Genomic DNA, 15,400 nt, shown 5'->3' on the forward strand with positions numbered 1-15,400 from the left:
AAGGCATCCCGTGAACAGCCTGCCACGCGGCTCTCTTATGACAGGCAGCAGATGGTAGAATATATCCGAGTGAAGTTGGTCAATTCTCGGTGTCTTTTTCAGTGCCATTCGAGAACCCACTCCATCTATATCTACGGTATCCACGGCCCGTACGCTAAGGATAAGGCGTTATAGACTCCTTTTTGGGCAGTTGTGTAAAAAAAAGGGTTGGCGCATATTTAATTTTATATTCTAAACCGTTTCGATCTTCTACAGGATTTGACGGTAATCATCTTTTAAGTTAAATAATCTTTAAATCGTCGATTTCATTTATTTAAATAAACATTTAATGCTGTGAGTAGTTTCTTTCCGTCGAACCATCACCGATCACGTCTTATTAAATTAACCGTCGGAGATTAAAGCATTAACGATATTTCAAAATTGTTTTCGATTACTCGAATTAAATTTACGAGCCGTAGATTTGTGTAGTCTTTATACATTTTTTTTAACGATAAATAGGTCTACAGAAATCAGGAACCGACCGGTTTTTATCTCTTTCGAGGTATTTACGTTATCTACCTTTAATTTTATTTTTTCGTGCAATTTATACGCGTATATGTATTCGCATAAATAAACGCCCTGCGTTTTCGATATAATAAAAAGTTATTTTTTCGAATACGGAAACGAATATTCTATTTAACATCGTTTTTGTTTTAAATATAAAAAATATTGTTGTTTTTTGTTTGTTCGTAGGGGTAGTGAACTCGTCGACGTCAGTCTTCTGCGGCGAATAACAAACGTTGAAGTTTTGTCGTTAAGGTAAGTTTTCAAATTTTAATTTATTTTTTTAAAAAATGACAGAACGCAAAAATGTCAAATCCCAACCGGCGAACCGAAACTATTTTGAATGGTAATAAAATTATCGGCCCTCTTCGTATTAAAAACGTTTAGGTTTTGCCTTTTTTTTAATTTTCAGTTTATTGAAGAATTTAAAAAAACCATTTTCGAGTCCTTTGAATTGTAAACGCCGATGTAGAATTCGATCGGGTACTGCATCGGCTTTTAGCTGATCGCGTAAGCGGTTAGCGGGGTATCGATCACTTCCTCATATTCATATGTAGTTTCAGGGTACCCGAGATCGATTTCCTGTCGGTGAACTACGCACTGAAGAATGCGCCGCTGAGATTGATGGATGTTTAAATGTTCTACATTTCTTAGGAAGAAGCCCTACGGGAAGAAATTACATCGAATATTTGAAATCGTTCGTCAAAACAACCTTTATTATAATAAGCCTTTTATTCGATCAATTGATTTTTAAATCGTCCGATGCATTTTTTTACGACAAATATGTATTTCACATCGTAACGAGTAATTTAACGGAAACAGTACGATAATTTACGTCCTTTAAAACATTAGAAAGCCGGAAACTCGTAATAAAGCGGTGAAGGAAATAAAAATTACATTTAAACAAGCGACTTGTCCGTTACCGATGTACATATTCCACTAGAACGGTACGGATCATCCAATGTAGACTTATAAATGAACCTTCAAGAACTATACCGATCGTATTCAATTTTTTTTCTGTTTTATTAGATATATAGCCGTTTTTTTTTGTTGTTAGTAAAGTTTGAAAGATATTAAGAATAAAAAAGCATTATTAATTTATCGTTTAGCAGAAATCGTAATATAAATAAAACTTATTTATCGGTATTTTTTGTAACTACTGATCAATAACGTAGCGACCATGAACGATTGATTTTTTTTTTTTATAACATAACTTGTCTATATATAGAGAATAAGTTATTTTTTTACAGCTTCAGCAGACTGAAAACAGTTATATCGTTTAACAAAAGCGTTTCGACTGCAACATTAAAATTACTATAAGTTAATTAAAAAAAAAATGCCTGTTGTTATAAATAGCTATTAATTCTTTTTATTGAAATAAATAGAATTAAAGAATATAAATTACTTATTTATATTTTATCGTATTGATGTACAGATTTGATTTTATTTATTTTGAAACCGACTGGATATTGTAGCCGATACCGAATATTCAATACAATTGTTTGACCGGGTAATTAAATCGATAAAGATACACATTAAAACAAATGTTATTCTGTTAATGACCATTGGAATCACTGGTAAATGTAGCGGTTTTTTTTTCAAAATGCGGACTATTTTTGCCAATATAAATTCTAAACCGTTTAGTGGTCGATACTTATATGAAGTATTTTGTGTTATGTTGTCATAATCCAAACTTTTCGGTCTAAGTTAAAGCACTGTGTACGATTAAAAAGTAACCTAATATTTGGGTTTAATGAAACTAAAAAGAAAAAAGTTTATTATAAATAAGTACTTTGCAAAATTACAAATTTTAATCTCTTTCGTATTTTTTTTTTGTAGTTAAGAAAGGTGCGACGATTTAAACGTAGTGTTATTTTAACGACGTACGGAAACCGTAGTCGAGTTTTACGCTATCCTATTATTTGTGTTCGAGTACCGCTTCTATAGTCGATCGATTCGATGTCGGTACCGATGACTTAATACTGCATGTAGATATTTTATTTCGTACGTCGTCGTCTAACGCTTGTGACCTTTACTCGGGGTGTACTCGCAAACTTTTTATTTGGAGGCAGGATGGGTGGGTCGCCGGTGTAACGTAAGCAGATAATCGGTGTGATGGACATGTTCTGTGCACGCGCGCGGGCGTTTGATTTTACTCTTGCGAATTCTGTTTCTTTATCGTACTTAAATGACATTTCTTTGTAGAATAGACATATTTAATTTGCGATGGTGATTTGCGGAAGGTGATACGGAAGGTATCACCTTTCGTCTTCTTATTCAGTTTTACGACTTGTCCGTCGGATTGGATTCCTCACCGCGGTCTTTTTTTAATCGGTTTTTGTAAAAGTTTACAATTTTTTTTAAGATTAAACTTCGGTTGTAGTTTCTGCATCGTGTGTAGTAGATTGAAAATCGTTGTTGAAATGTTCAACGCCTTCCTTTGCACCTTATTATGTTAAACATGACGACTTTCGTTTATTAAATTAAAGAATAGTCATTTTAAAAACGACCTCGAGTCTTCCCTACGTTTGTCGGTATTTGTTTGTATTATTCTCTATGTAGGTTTAGTCTTTTTCTTCTTGACGCGATTAGCTCGTCCTACGTTCTAGACGCCTACGTCTCAGAGATTAAACTTTTTTCGTATTGATCTTTTGACTTTATTTGTTAGTGTAGTCAGGTATTATATGTAGGATGAAAATATGGAGTTGCTTTATACTTTATTCAATTTTTAATTTGTAATTTATTGTTTCTGTTGTGTGTGTGTGTGCGCGCGCGTGTATATATATGTATGTTTGCGTTAAATGCACACGCGAATATGCTACATAATATGCTGTATCCTGTCCGCTAAAATTTATCGATTGAAGTTTATGAATCTTATTTAGTGTTAAACCGTTTTAATTGTGTGCGGTTTAAACTAATATTTAATTCCTTTAAGCCGGTTGAAAAAATACCGGTTCACATGCGTTCACGTATATCTGTACCGCTCATATGAGCAAACGCTCTCTTGCAAAGTATTTTAATTATAGCTTGAGTAAAATAATATGATGTCTCTACCGAGAAAGGTAGATGACTCGACTTTAGTCAAAGCTGGTAACGTGTGCGTTTGTTTTAATAACCGACCTTTTATTTATTCAGTACTGCTCCTATATATATATATTTATTTATTTGTATTTCTTTTTTAATAATATTGACGCTTTATTGATTTTTAATGTTATTTTTATTGAGTGCTTTGGTAGTATTCGCTACTTTAACAACGTTGATGTATGCGTGCGTTAAAAACGTTAAAAAGTAATTATTATATCGATTTAAATATTATTAATAGTCAATGCTTAAAAAACTCTGTTGACGTGTGAGCGGGGATGGATCGGTGGGGAGGTACGACGAATATCAACGCCAACACATGCGAGTGCGCTGTATTTTAAAGTAAACGTGTACGTTTCCCTATATTATCCAGAATGATGTTTTTTATTTATATATTTGATCTTTTATATCACATTTTTTAAATATCCTTATTTACTTAATTTATTTAATTTGGCGCATTTTATTTATTTTTTTATTTTATCAAAAAAGAAAAATAGGAAAGAAGATAACGGGTTTTCTGTCCCGTCCACGTCATGTCTGATAACAGATTCATCGGCGCTATCATCGTAAGATGTTGTAAACATTTTGGTTTGCAAGTATATAGCTAGCTCTCTCTCTCTCAAAAAATTCTGTTTTGTTTTTAGTATAATAAAAGATGTTTTGCCAACGTCACGCATTTTCTTCCCCTATCTGACATTACTTTCATCCAAAACAGCTCGATCGGGTTAAGTTCAGGGTAGTACGGTGACAGTTTTAATACGTAATGGCCGTAATCTTCCGATATTTTGTCCAAATAGTACTCCGGGCGTAACTGGTCGCAGTAATTCGTACGGTTCGGTTTTTAACAAATCTGCTGATCACGGAGCAGTACTCTTTTATAGCCTGTTAGCTTTCTAACAGTTTTGTCCTCTGCGATTTGAATTTGGCGCTTTATGTAATTCTACACGTTACGGTAGCGAGATTTGAGAACTTGTTTTGTCTGTTACTTCTCATCGGGCTCGGACCCGCTTTGAATATGAACACAACCCTGAGGGAAGATCAGGGGGAATTTATCCCTGTACTTCTTCCGCCATCTTTGTGGGGATAATTCCAACTAACATCTTCGACACCGCACGCGGCGCTCGTTCGGTTTGCCGCATAGTCACCTTGATGTTATCGTGGGGGGGGGGTGGGGGTATTTTAAATGCTTTCGTGTACGTTAAGTCTTTTAACGTTTAAATTTATGAAAGAGTCTTAAAAATACCCGAAGAAACTTTTTTTTTTACGTGCTTAGAATAGAATCGATCTTTATCGAATGGAGAGTTGTTACCGACGATAATATTAATTATCTGAAGCGTACGATAATACATTCTGACTGGAGAATATTTTTATTCAACCGTGCCTGAAAGACTCACTCGTACGCGATTTTTTAATTCTGTATCGCCGCTCTATATATTTTTTTACTAAATGGAACTAGTCGTAAATCTTTAGATCGATCGGCAAAATGTTTAACGTAATCTAACATCGGACGAAACTGTGACGGTTAGGAGAGGTTTTGGTATCGCCCGCCATCGACCGAGTGCAACGACGACAAGGAAGAAGACGACGGTGGGGGTCACTGTTCTCCCACTCGTTCTGCTCCGACAAAGACTTTCTCTTTTTCTATCGCGGTAGTAATCATTCTTCATAGTGACGCTACAACAATAGGATCACGGACAGTATCCCGTGTAAAGTTGTTTTTGCCAGTTTTTCTTCTTCTTCTTATTAATGCTTATAAATACATGCGGTCGTACATATGCTATGCGACATTACATCGTTACATTGCCGCGTGATTTAATCTATATTAAAAAAAAAATGAAATGCACCAGTCGTATCGAACAATTGTTGTAAAAAAACTCTTCGGCTATGCGGATCACGATTAGAAGAGTTTAAAAAAAATTGTTATTAAGGTCGATCGACGGTTTATTCATCAGCATATTCCTTCTGCTGGTTAGGAAGCGCAATTTTTTTGTTCTTAAAAACTCGCAAAACGAACGAAATGCGATTTTAAATATATGTAAAATTGTTAAAATCACGTGCACGCGTAAATAGACTATTTCCTATGTTCGAGAAATACGATCTGCAGTCCCTCGCGCCATAGCATTCGCATCGCGGTACGTATCTAAAGATAGACTATTTCCTATGTTCGAGAAATACGATCTGCAGTCCCTCGCGCTATAGCATTCGCATCGCGGTACGTATCTAAAGCCCGGAAAGCACTCGTATAATCGCCAATTCAAACTTAGTCGTGTAAACCGGGTTTCCTCGTTCGGCCGTCGTACGTATAATGAAATGCTCGGCCGGTAGCTATAATATATATGCGTTTTGACCTTTTACCGGCCGGTCGCACGGCAAATTGAAAGTATTCCTTTATGCTTTTATTTACAGGGAAACTCGTCGGTCTTAAATCGTGTAAGTTCGATACGGGACAGCGCTTTTAATAAGATACGGATGTAGGAATAACTATTATGACAAGACTATTGGCGAACTAGGACTCGGACTCCGCATACCTCTACTAAAACGAGCCAGAAGATCCTTAACGCGATGCGACGAAGGATGTTCACTATTTAAATTTACCGTCTTGTGTCGCGAGCGGAAGGTCAGATAATATCCGTTCGTATCTGCTGATAAAGCGTATTTCATCTTTGACAATTTTAACTTCTATTTAAAGCCTCGAACTAATAAAAGTGTTATTTGTCAACGGAGCAGGTACCAAAGGACGGTACCAGCTCCAGGTCGATAGGCAATCGAAAGGGACGGTAGCGGGAGAAATCCAGTGTAACGATTAACGCTTACGTTTAAATTCGTTTGATTTTCTGAAAATCTACTATTACGTGTTTGTGCGGTTAACAGATTAAACTAAGAAACTTCTCCTAACCTCCTCCTTCTTCTCGTTTTTAACTTCTGCTTTTTAAGATTCTTTACCGATAAGAGAAGTGTTATTCCAAGTCCCGATAACAATCGTATTTTTCTTTCGTTTTACTTTAGTCCGGCGTATTCTATTTTTAAATAATGCTTACGACCGCGAACAGCTACTTTCCTCACGACTTCTTTGTACTACGTTAATAGAATACAATCGATTACTTTATATTTCATCTTAGAATTGATGTTGAGAGCCGATAGTTTATACCTACTGCTTGCGGTTGAGGTTAATCGGGGACGTTATAGTCCCCGTACGGTCTCTTAAGGACTGTCCCTGAGTGCGGAAAACGCGTGTACTGATCTTGAATAAAAAATAGCTCTGCTTTATAAAAAAAAAGAAGAAAAAAAAGAAAGAAAGCATTTGAATCGTTTAATTATAGGTGTTCTTTATCGGTAAAAGGTATAATAATTTACCGTCGATAAAATAATAATCAGAAAAAAGATTAGTCTGAAAATCCGATCGAAAATATGAATTTTAACTGATTTATGATGGTTTGAGCCTTTAAAGAAGATGAAGGAAGTCATCGTTTGACAGTTTCGGTTTTTAGACGATCTCTATTAATTATTTGATTTTTATAATTGCTAATAAAGTTTTCATTTTTTTGTAATCTGTAACTTTATCAGCTAGATTAGATGTATCGAATTGTAATTGAGTCGATTAGTGATCGGTTAACTTGCGGTTAAATAGTTTCCGTCATGCGATAAGTACGTAACAAAAAAAGAAAATAGATATGTTTTGACGTTTCTGAAAATTAGACCAAATCTACGGAATATTTCTTTGTTTTACAGTAATATTTTTTCTTCTTTTAATAATGAAGTACTCGGGTAGCGTACGAATAATTACTTTTGTCGCAGTCGTACTTTGACTTCCAGTTGCTAAAATTCGATCAAAATCAATCGCTAAAATTTAAAGCACTATCTTTCAATCGATCGGTTTGAGCCAGGTCATATTCACTACCGTACAGATTCTTACCCCGCAATAGTTTACGATAAATATTGTAATATCTTTGTGAACGCGACCTGATGCGAGACAGTATAATTTATTTAAAAAAAAAACAAAACAAAACGCGCGTCTCATGATTCCGATAAAACTGTGTGCCGTGGCGCATATTTTTTTGCTTTTAAAATATGCGATAAGCGGTGATTAAAAACTTGTCGGATAATCGACAAAAAAAACTTGCGAATTACCGCGCGCGTATTAACCGAGTAGTTTTATTAATATTCATTTTATTTGTTTCCTCGCGTGTCGATTTAACAGTTAAGTCCTTGGACTATGTATAGTTTGCGCGAGTTGTCCTCGTAGTCGCTAGGAGAAAACCGAAACGCACGCGCGCGCCCGCGAACAGAGGACAAGCCGGAGCAAACGCCTTCGTATTTATATTACGGGTGGGATACTTGCCCGTTCAGGTCGCTCGACCTAATTCGAAAGCATGTTGCGTTCTACTTCTCCAAATTAAGTAATGAAACGGTTAATTATAAAAGATTTATTTTTCGATCGAAATAACAAGTTTATTATTATTCCGCCTGTTTATTAAACGTTTAAATTTTAGTTTTTTTGTTAAACGTCGATCGATTCGAGTGCGGTTAAAATAAAATAAAATATTTATAAGTTACTTATACAGTTTAACAGCTTACGGTTCAGTTTTTACGAAGGTTGTTAAAAACAACCGTAAAAACTGTTACGAATTGATTTTATAACTCCAAAGTGGAGTTACAAAATCAATTCGTTTATTTATTAATACTCATGTAGAATGAAAAACCTCTTTGTAACTTTATAAATTTAAAAATGATCTTCTGTATATATATTTTTATGTGTAGATGTGATATCATTTGCGTTGCCGTAGATTCGGAAAGTCGATGTGTGGCAGTATATTCGGGTCGGTATACGATGTTATGGGAAACCGCTTCGCTTCTCGTTTTACCTAAGCTTGACTTCGGAAATAAATGTTGACATAAATGAATAGTAATTACGTTTGAAGGATTTGAAAACGATGTGAATCGTGCAGAAAAATATGTAAATTAGAAACAGGATATAGAGAAGAAAAAGAACAAATATTTGGATCGATTTACGTACAAAAATTGTTATACCTCGTTTCAACGGAACGGGATTCGGTAAAGGTAAAAAAAAAATTAATCGAGTACTTCGACCCATCGAAACAGAGTTATTATATTATTACTTATACTATGCGGACGGTGCCGCGGTGGGTGCTGATGTCGTTATTTTAAGTTATCGTTTGACCTTATAACGGTTAATTAAAGTCGAACTGTTTAATATTACATGAACCTTCGTATAAATGTACGATTCTATAATCGATTTAAATATTATAAAATTTATTTAATCTTTTATCGAGTTTGTTTTGAATAAAAAGGGGTGGTCCACCCTTTACGTTTTTCACAAGGTTGACCGCGTTTAGCGTGTGACTTTGAAGGGCGAGTACTGAGGCGTTAACATCGGTTGTTTATCGTACAAGCGGCATTTAATAACTTAAGAAACGAAAGCAAATGTAATACGCGGTCGATATTCTGATTATTCGTATCGCTTTGTAATTCTGAAGGTCATATCGTTATATTTATTTACTTTTTTGTAGGTTAATTCTGTCGAAACTCTTATAACTACGCCCGGTTTTTTTGTAGAAGGACTTTAAAACATTAGTTTTGTGTTATCGAGTATCGAATATTCAATTGTATCGAAGTTATTGAAACAGATGAAAGAATTAACATTTATCGAAAACCGTTTTTAATTAAATCGTCATTTTAAGAACGCCTATGAATCTGATGAAAAAATAGTTACGGTCACAAAAGTTCGGAAACGAACTGAACGGCGTAAATATTATGAATTAGAAAGCGAAGAAAAAGAAGAAAAATTTGGAAGCGGAAGAAAAAGTTAGACCTAAAGAAAGTAGAGGGCTGCGCTATACTAGTCCAATGTAATTAACAGCCGACGGCTCCAGTATTTTAAATTTCAGACTTTTATTGTTATTTTATCGTGCTAATAACAAAAAAATATTTGTAACGATGATAAAAATCGCCTTTCAAATATTTAGCGCAATCGGAGGAATGTGAAGGTGTGTAGTACTAATCGAAACCAAATAATCGTCTATTGATTCTTTTGTCTAACTCATCGGGAACAAATTTTTACCATTCCTAAAGGTTCACTAAAAATTAAGTACAAGTGTGTGTATATATATATATATATATATATATAAGTATATATATACATATACGTATATATAGTTTTAAATTATTTAATTTTTATATGTATCCAGTGTATCCTCGTGAGGAAACTGGAGTACTTCAGGAATGCAGTCAATAGGAAAAAGTTAAGAAAATTATGCTTTATGAACCTACGCCCAAAAACGCTTTTCGCTTTTATCACTGAAGAATGATTTTTCCTTAATTTCAAAAATGAAAACACTGCATTTGTAATTTTTTCACGTACAGTTTGACTCGAAGAATTTGAATAATCGGGTCCAGAGGTGTATCTCCAATATTATCCGGCAGTTTGTTTTTATAAAATTCAACATCCCGTCGAAAAACATTTTTTTTTATGTTTGGAGTGAATAAATTTTGTTAATTTCTCAATAAACTTGAAAAGATTTAGCATTACATTCCGGAAAGAATTAACTTTTTGAATAAATTTGCCTAAGTAAAGTAAAAATAGATAATACTGTAATAAACAGTAAAAACGTAGATATACCGGTAATAAAAAAGTGAAGAAATATCAAAAATCTTAATTACTGACAAAACAATTCAAAATCGTTTAATTCATCGTACTTTAAAAATGTTCTTGATTATTTATTAAAAAAACCTAGTGACACTTTTGAACTGAGAATTTTAGGTACATTCAATCCAAAAAATTCTATTGATGAATTTTCCTCTTAAAATTAATCTTTATTAAAAAAAAAACACTATCTATTAAAACACGCTATATAGTAAACCGTTAAATCGGCAAACAGCTTTTAAATTAGGGAACCTCGAAGGCCAATTAATTGAGGCTACTCATCCCCATCCGATCCATCTGTTTAGATAAAAAATAATTTTAAATGTAACTTCATGAAGAAATAAGGAGTAAAAAAAAATTGCCTCTTTTTTCAAGCGCTGTTATTTCTAATATGATCGGCTAATGATTTTAAAAAATTCCACGGATCCATTTTTAATAAGACGATTTGAAAAATACATAGTCCGATTAATGTGTCTCAAATTTTACCTTACCGTACCTTTATCAAAAATAAAACCGGTTTGAAAGTTTGATTGTATCCTTTCATGTAGATTTTCATTAAACCACTTATGATTATTCCTTAAATTATTAATTCTATTTTTAATAAAAATAAATTCATTAGGGATTAAAACTAAATTTACAATCTAGGTTTTCTTGTACCCGATTGCTAACATTTACATATCTGTAAACATATCTCATAAACATATCTGTGTGTTTATCCCAGGCCAGCCCTCGATCAAGGTGCTGGCAATTCAGATTCCTCCAAGAATTCTTCATCAACCATCACGGAAGATTTCCTGTCATGCTCTCGAAGTCAAAATTTAATAACGTTCGACTTTGATTTATTGATCCTTAAGTTTATTTCTGTAAGGTGTTGAATTAATTGATTTAATTCAATGACATTTTTGACCTCAAAATGACTTAAAGATTTATCTGTAAAGCAGAGAGTCATGTCATCACCATACTGAATCACATCTCCATGCTCGACAAATTATTTTAGGTTGTTGACGTAAATTAGGAACAACTGGCCGCAGGATTGATCTCTGGGAGACCCCATGGGTCAATCTTACTCTGTTAGATGTGGCACCCAAGATCTGGTCACACTGTTTACGGTCTTGGAGTTAAGACGCCACCCATTTATGTGGCAGACCCGCACACCACATGCTCCTAACCGGTGTAGCAGTATCTCATGATGCACACAGTCAAATGCCCTGGGAAGGTCAACGAATATGCCGAGCACATGTTCTCGCCCATCCAACCCCCCGACAACGACATCAATAAAATTTGCTACAGCATCAATTGTGCTTTTATTTTTTCCTAAAACCAAATTTCTCCGTAGCAAGCATGTTTAATCTTTCCAGAAAGCTGAGAAATCTCTGTAAGAAGAGATTTTCATAAATCTTACTCAGAACTGGAAGAATGAAAATAGGTGGTAGTTACTGTTTTTATGTGGGTCATCTTTTTTTTGACATTGCAACTACTGTAGCTGTTTTTGAGTCAGGAAAATATCCTGTTACAAAGGACAAATTGATCATCGTGTAAGTAGTTTTATGACGTGCCCGCAGTACTGATTTAGCAACCACACGGACATGCCATCAATGTCACATTGTCTTTTTCGGAGTCGGGTTTTGAGTGACACGTGCAACTTCCGTCACGTCAATAGGTATAAGAGCCATGGAAGCAATTGGTTGTAAAACATTAGCTAAATTGTGACGAGGGCCACTGAACGTCGAATCACCTGAAGCGATCGAGGCAAAATAATTTTTAAACTCATTTGCAACTTCCTCTGGATCTGCAATCGTTTTATCTTCTCCTTTAATGGAAATTAGATTCTGACTTTTTGATTGGGGTTTTTCCCTTTGTGTTATGGTGAATAATTTGCCATGCGGTTTTTGAAAAATCTTTTCCTATCATTAGTGATTTATTAATATCGTGGGATTTAGCCGCGGGAATAACCTTTTTGAATCTTTTTTGATCTTTCTGTAATTTCTGAAAAAATGTTTGAATCTTTCATTTTGGATGTTTATATAAATAGAATAATAAAACTTAAGCTTTTCTTTCGACACAAGAATACCTAGAGTCATCCAGGATTTCTGCTCTACTTTAAATTTATTTTTGAATTTTTTGAAAGGACAACTGATTTCTAAATAATAGTTTAAACAATTGTAGAATTTATCGAATTTCTATTTGGGCACTTATATTTTTGTAAGAAATCGCAAGTTTCATTTTTAAGTTTGGAGAAGCTGTTAAATGTATTCTTTATTAATTAATTTTTCTATTGCAAAGGCTGGGCTTTCTGTTTCTGGCTTTCCATTAAACTCAACCTCCTGAATGTAACGGTCTGAATGAACGTTTTCACCACTGAAACCGGGAAGTTTGGTATGTTCGTTATGGCGTTGTCGAGAGCTGTTCTCGACGTGGGCGTCTTTGTAGTTGGCTCGTTCACTCGCCAATTTAAATCAAAAGAGTTCAAAACACCGCGAAGCCCCAGGGTAAGGGGCTCAGCGTGACTTAATACATCTATTTTGAAATAGCTCATTATAATGAATTTATTTCTTTTGAAAGTGAAAATGTTAAGAAGAGATTCGAGTTTATCAAAAAAATAATTTTTATTTGATAGTTGGTTTGGAGATCTATACAAACCCACGATTATCACTTTTCCGTGTATCTTGGTTTGGATTTTAACTGAACAGACCTCGAAATCAAGGTTGACAGAGTAGGAGATTTTCAGTGGTTCGGATTTTAATAAGTGTTTTAGAAAAATTGCCACGACTCTCCATTGGTGATTTTGTCGACAAAAAACTCTGTTAAATTGTAATTTGAACTTTTGAAGAATTGAATGGTTTTTGATTTAAAGCCGTGTTCTGAAATTACAAATTTATGTGGCTGAAGCACTATTGTCTACTCATCCTTCTTATTAGTGGCCACTTGAGCGTTCTGATGTACGAACCCGATGTTCTGTGGCCTAACTTGGTTTTATACTCAGTACATTACCGTTTTTTTGGTACACTGAATGATAACACCTTAGGAGGTTTCCTTGAGCTGGCTGTTGAGTGGTTCGGAGGAGTCGAGAGTTGAAGTGGGAGATTGTTCAGTACAGCACTTGCGTAAGAATCAAAGAGTAGAGTACGGGGCCTGGCGTTGGCAGTTTTGTTTGAGTTTCGAAGGAGGCAGCCGCAGAAACAGGGGCAGGCTTTCGTGGCTGGAGGCAGATCAGAATCCGGGAATGGCTGAGCCAGTTTCTCCAAAATTAGTTTTGAGAACAGTTTTTTCCCACTAGCTCGAATATGCAGTCCATGTGCTGTGTATAGTGGTGTTGTCCGATACTCCCAACATTGAGAAATTCTATTTCTGTACAGCGCTAGCAGAGTTCCTCGATGTAATTATTAACCAGGATGACGGTCTCGTGGACGGGTCTGTCGGGGACCAGGTCAATTCGTGATAGCAGAGATGAGATTAGGACTTTGGACAATACATTTACATTTCTTCATAAGGTCTTCCATATGCCTAAAGAGGACATTTTGCTTCCCAGCAGAGACGTCATTGGTCCGAACCACTATTACGAAGCAATGGTCCGTTGGAGGAGTGGATTTTTGTTCGATGTTCAGTAGACCATCACCAGGCTTGCATACTCCACTAACTCCCACTTCTGGAGAGAGGGATTTTTTCATTATTTTTGGTATGTGTCTTACATGACTGTCACCCAACACAGATTTTTACATTACCTTTTTTAATCGTATTGGTGGTTTTCTTTTTCCTTTTTTTATTTACTATTGGAGTAAATTAGTTTGGTCCTCTCTCCCCTGCAATTCACCCCACACTCCAGAATTATTTTTCGAACTTAGTATTGATGTCTTCTGTTCCACTATGGTAGACGTGTTGACGTGCATGCTTTTCAAACTTTTTATTTCTTCCTCCAATACTCGAATCTAGTTTAACATATTTTTGATCTCCTCTTCTAACACAGCACATTTGTTACTCGGAAAATTTGTTTGCATTTCATTGTCATCCGAAATTCGAGTAAATTATGTTAACACCTGTTCTTTGGTTTGACTTTAATTTACACATTGTAGGTATTATCAACCATTTCTCTCTGTGTATCTATAATACCATATTTACTCAATTCTAAGACGTATTATTTTTTTATAAGATCGTTTATAGAGATAGTGTGCGTGTTAGATTCTAGGAAATACGATAGGCAATCACCTACTCGTACGTAACGATAGGATATCAAAAGTAAAATATCGATATTGATATTAGAAGTACCCCGATGTCGATACCTGTCTAATATATCGATAGTGCTGATATTTGTTGTTATATGGTGTTACGGTCTTTCCTTGTAACCTTGTTATTGCACTCGTTACTCTCTTATTCTAGCGCGGTTCATTACTGAGTGAAGTTTAATTTTCCATTAATTTAACCGTTAATATGGCAACAAAAAGGTGTTGCATTACTACGCAGCATTACAACGGAAAGGTATTGTATTTGCGGAAACTAATGGCAGTAGAGCTGCCAGCCCTTTCTTTTCGGTATTAAGGAAGTCGATATACGGCGTCGGAGAAAAGACCGTCGAGCAATATTTTTACGCAAAATATCGGTCTAGTGTTTTATTGTACCTAAACGAGGAATATTTTCCCAAATCGATGATATTATTATTATTAATGTCTTAGATGGGTCAAAGCATGACGTGTTACGGGCAGATGAAGATGCGAATAAAAATTGCGTTGCTTTAGAATTGAAGAGCAATAATAAAAGCGATTACGAAAGTAACTCTTCAGATACAGATAGTTATATAGTTACTTAATAAATATAGGTATTTTCTGTTGTAATAAACTTAATTTGAAATATATTGTAAATTTATGTGGTTTATATTATTTCCTTTAATTAGAGATCTTTTTTTTTTATTTCAAATAATGAATTTTTAAAGCGGGGATGCTTCTTAGAATCAAGTAAATACGTTATATACTGCGTAATTTTAAACTGTAAATTATCATTGTCGCAGTAAAGTCAACTAATATAGGTATTAATAATTCCTATTAATTTCCTTGAAATCGTTATTTTCCCTTTTTTTATTTAATTTTATAACTAAACAGTTTATTGAAAATAGTAACTCGGATG

The 15,400-nt window shown here is 34.7% G+C and overlaps 1 protein-coding gene across 3 annotated transcripts in view; it reads left to right on the top strand.

Moving 5' to 3' along the window:
* Positions 1-15,400, top strand: part of LOC142323155 (uncharacterized) — a 132,152-nt gene that overhangs the window by 13,713 nt on the left and 103,039 nt on the right. For all 3 annotated transcript variants that reach the window (XM_075362430.1, XM_075362432.1, XM_075362431.1), the window contains exon 2: positions 733-798. In XM_075362430.1, the coding sequence (XP_075218545.1) occupies positions 733-798 (66 nt within the window). The remainder of the gene's footprint in view (positions 1-732; positions 799-15,400) is intronic.

This window comes from Lycorma delicatula, chromosome 4 (genome assembly GCF_047948215.1).
Source record: "Lycorma delicatula isolate Av1 chromosome 4, ASM4794821v1, whole genome shotgun sequence".
NCBI classification, from domain to species: domain Eukaryota; kingdom Metazoa; phylum Arthropoda; class Insecta; order Hemiptera; family Fulgoridae; genus Lycorma; species Lycorma delicatula.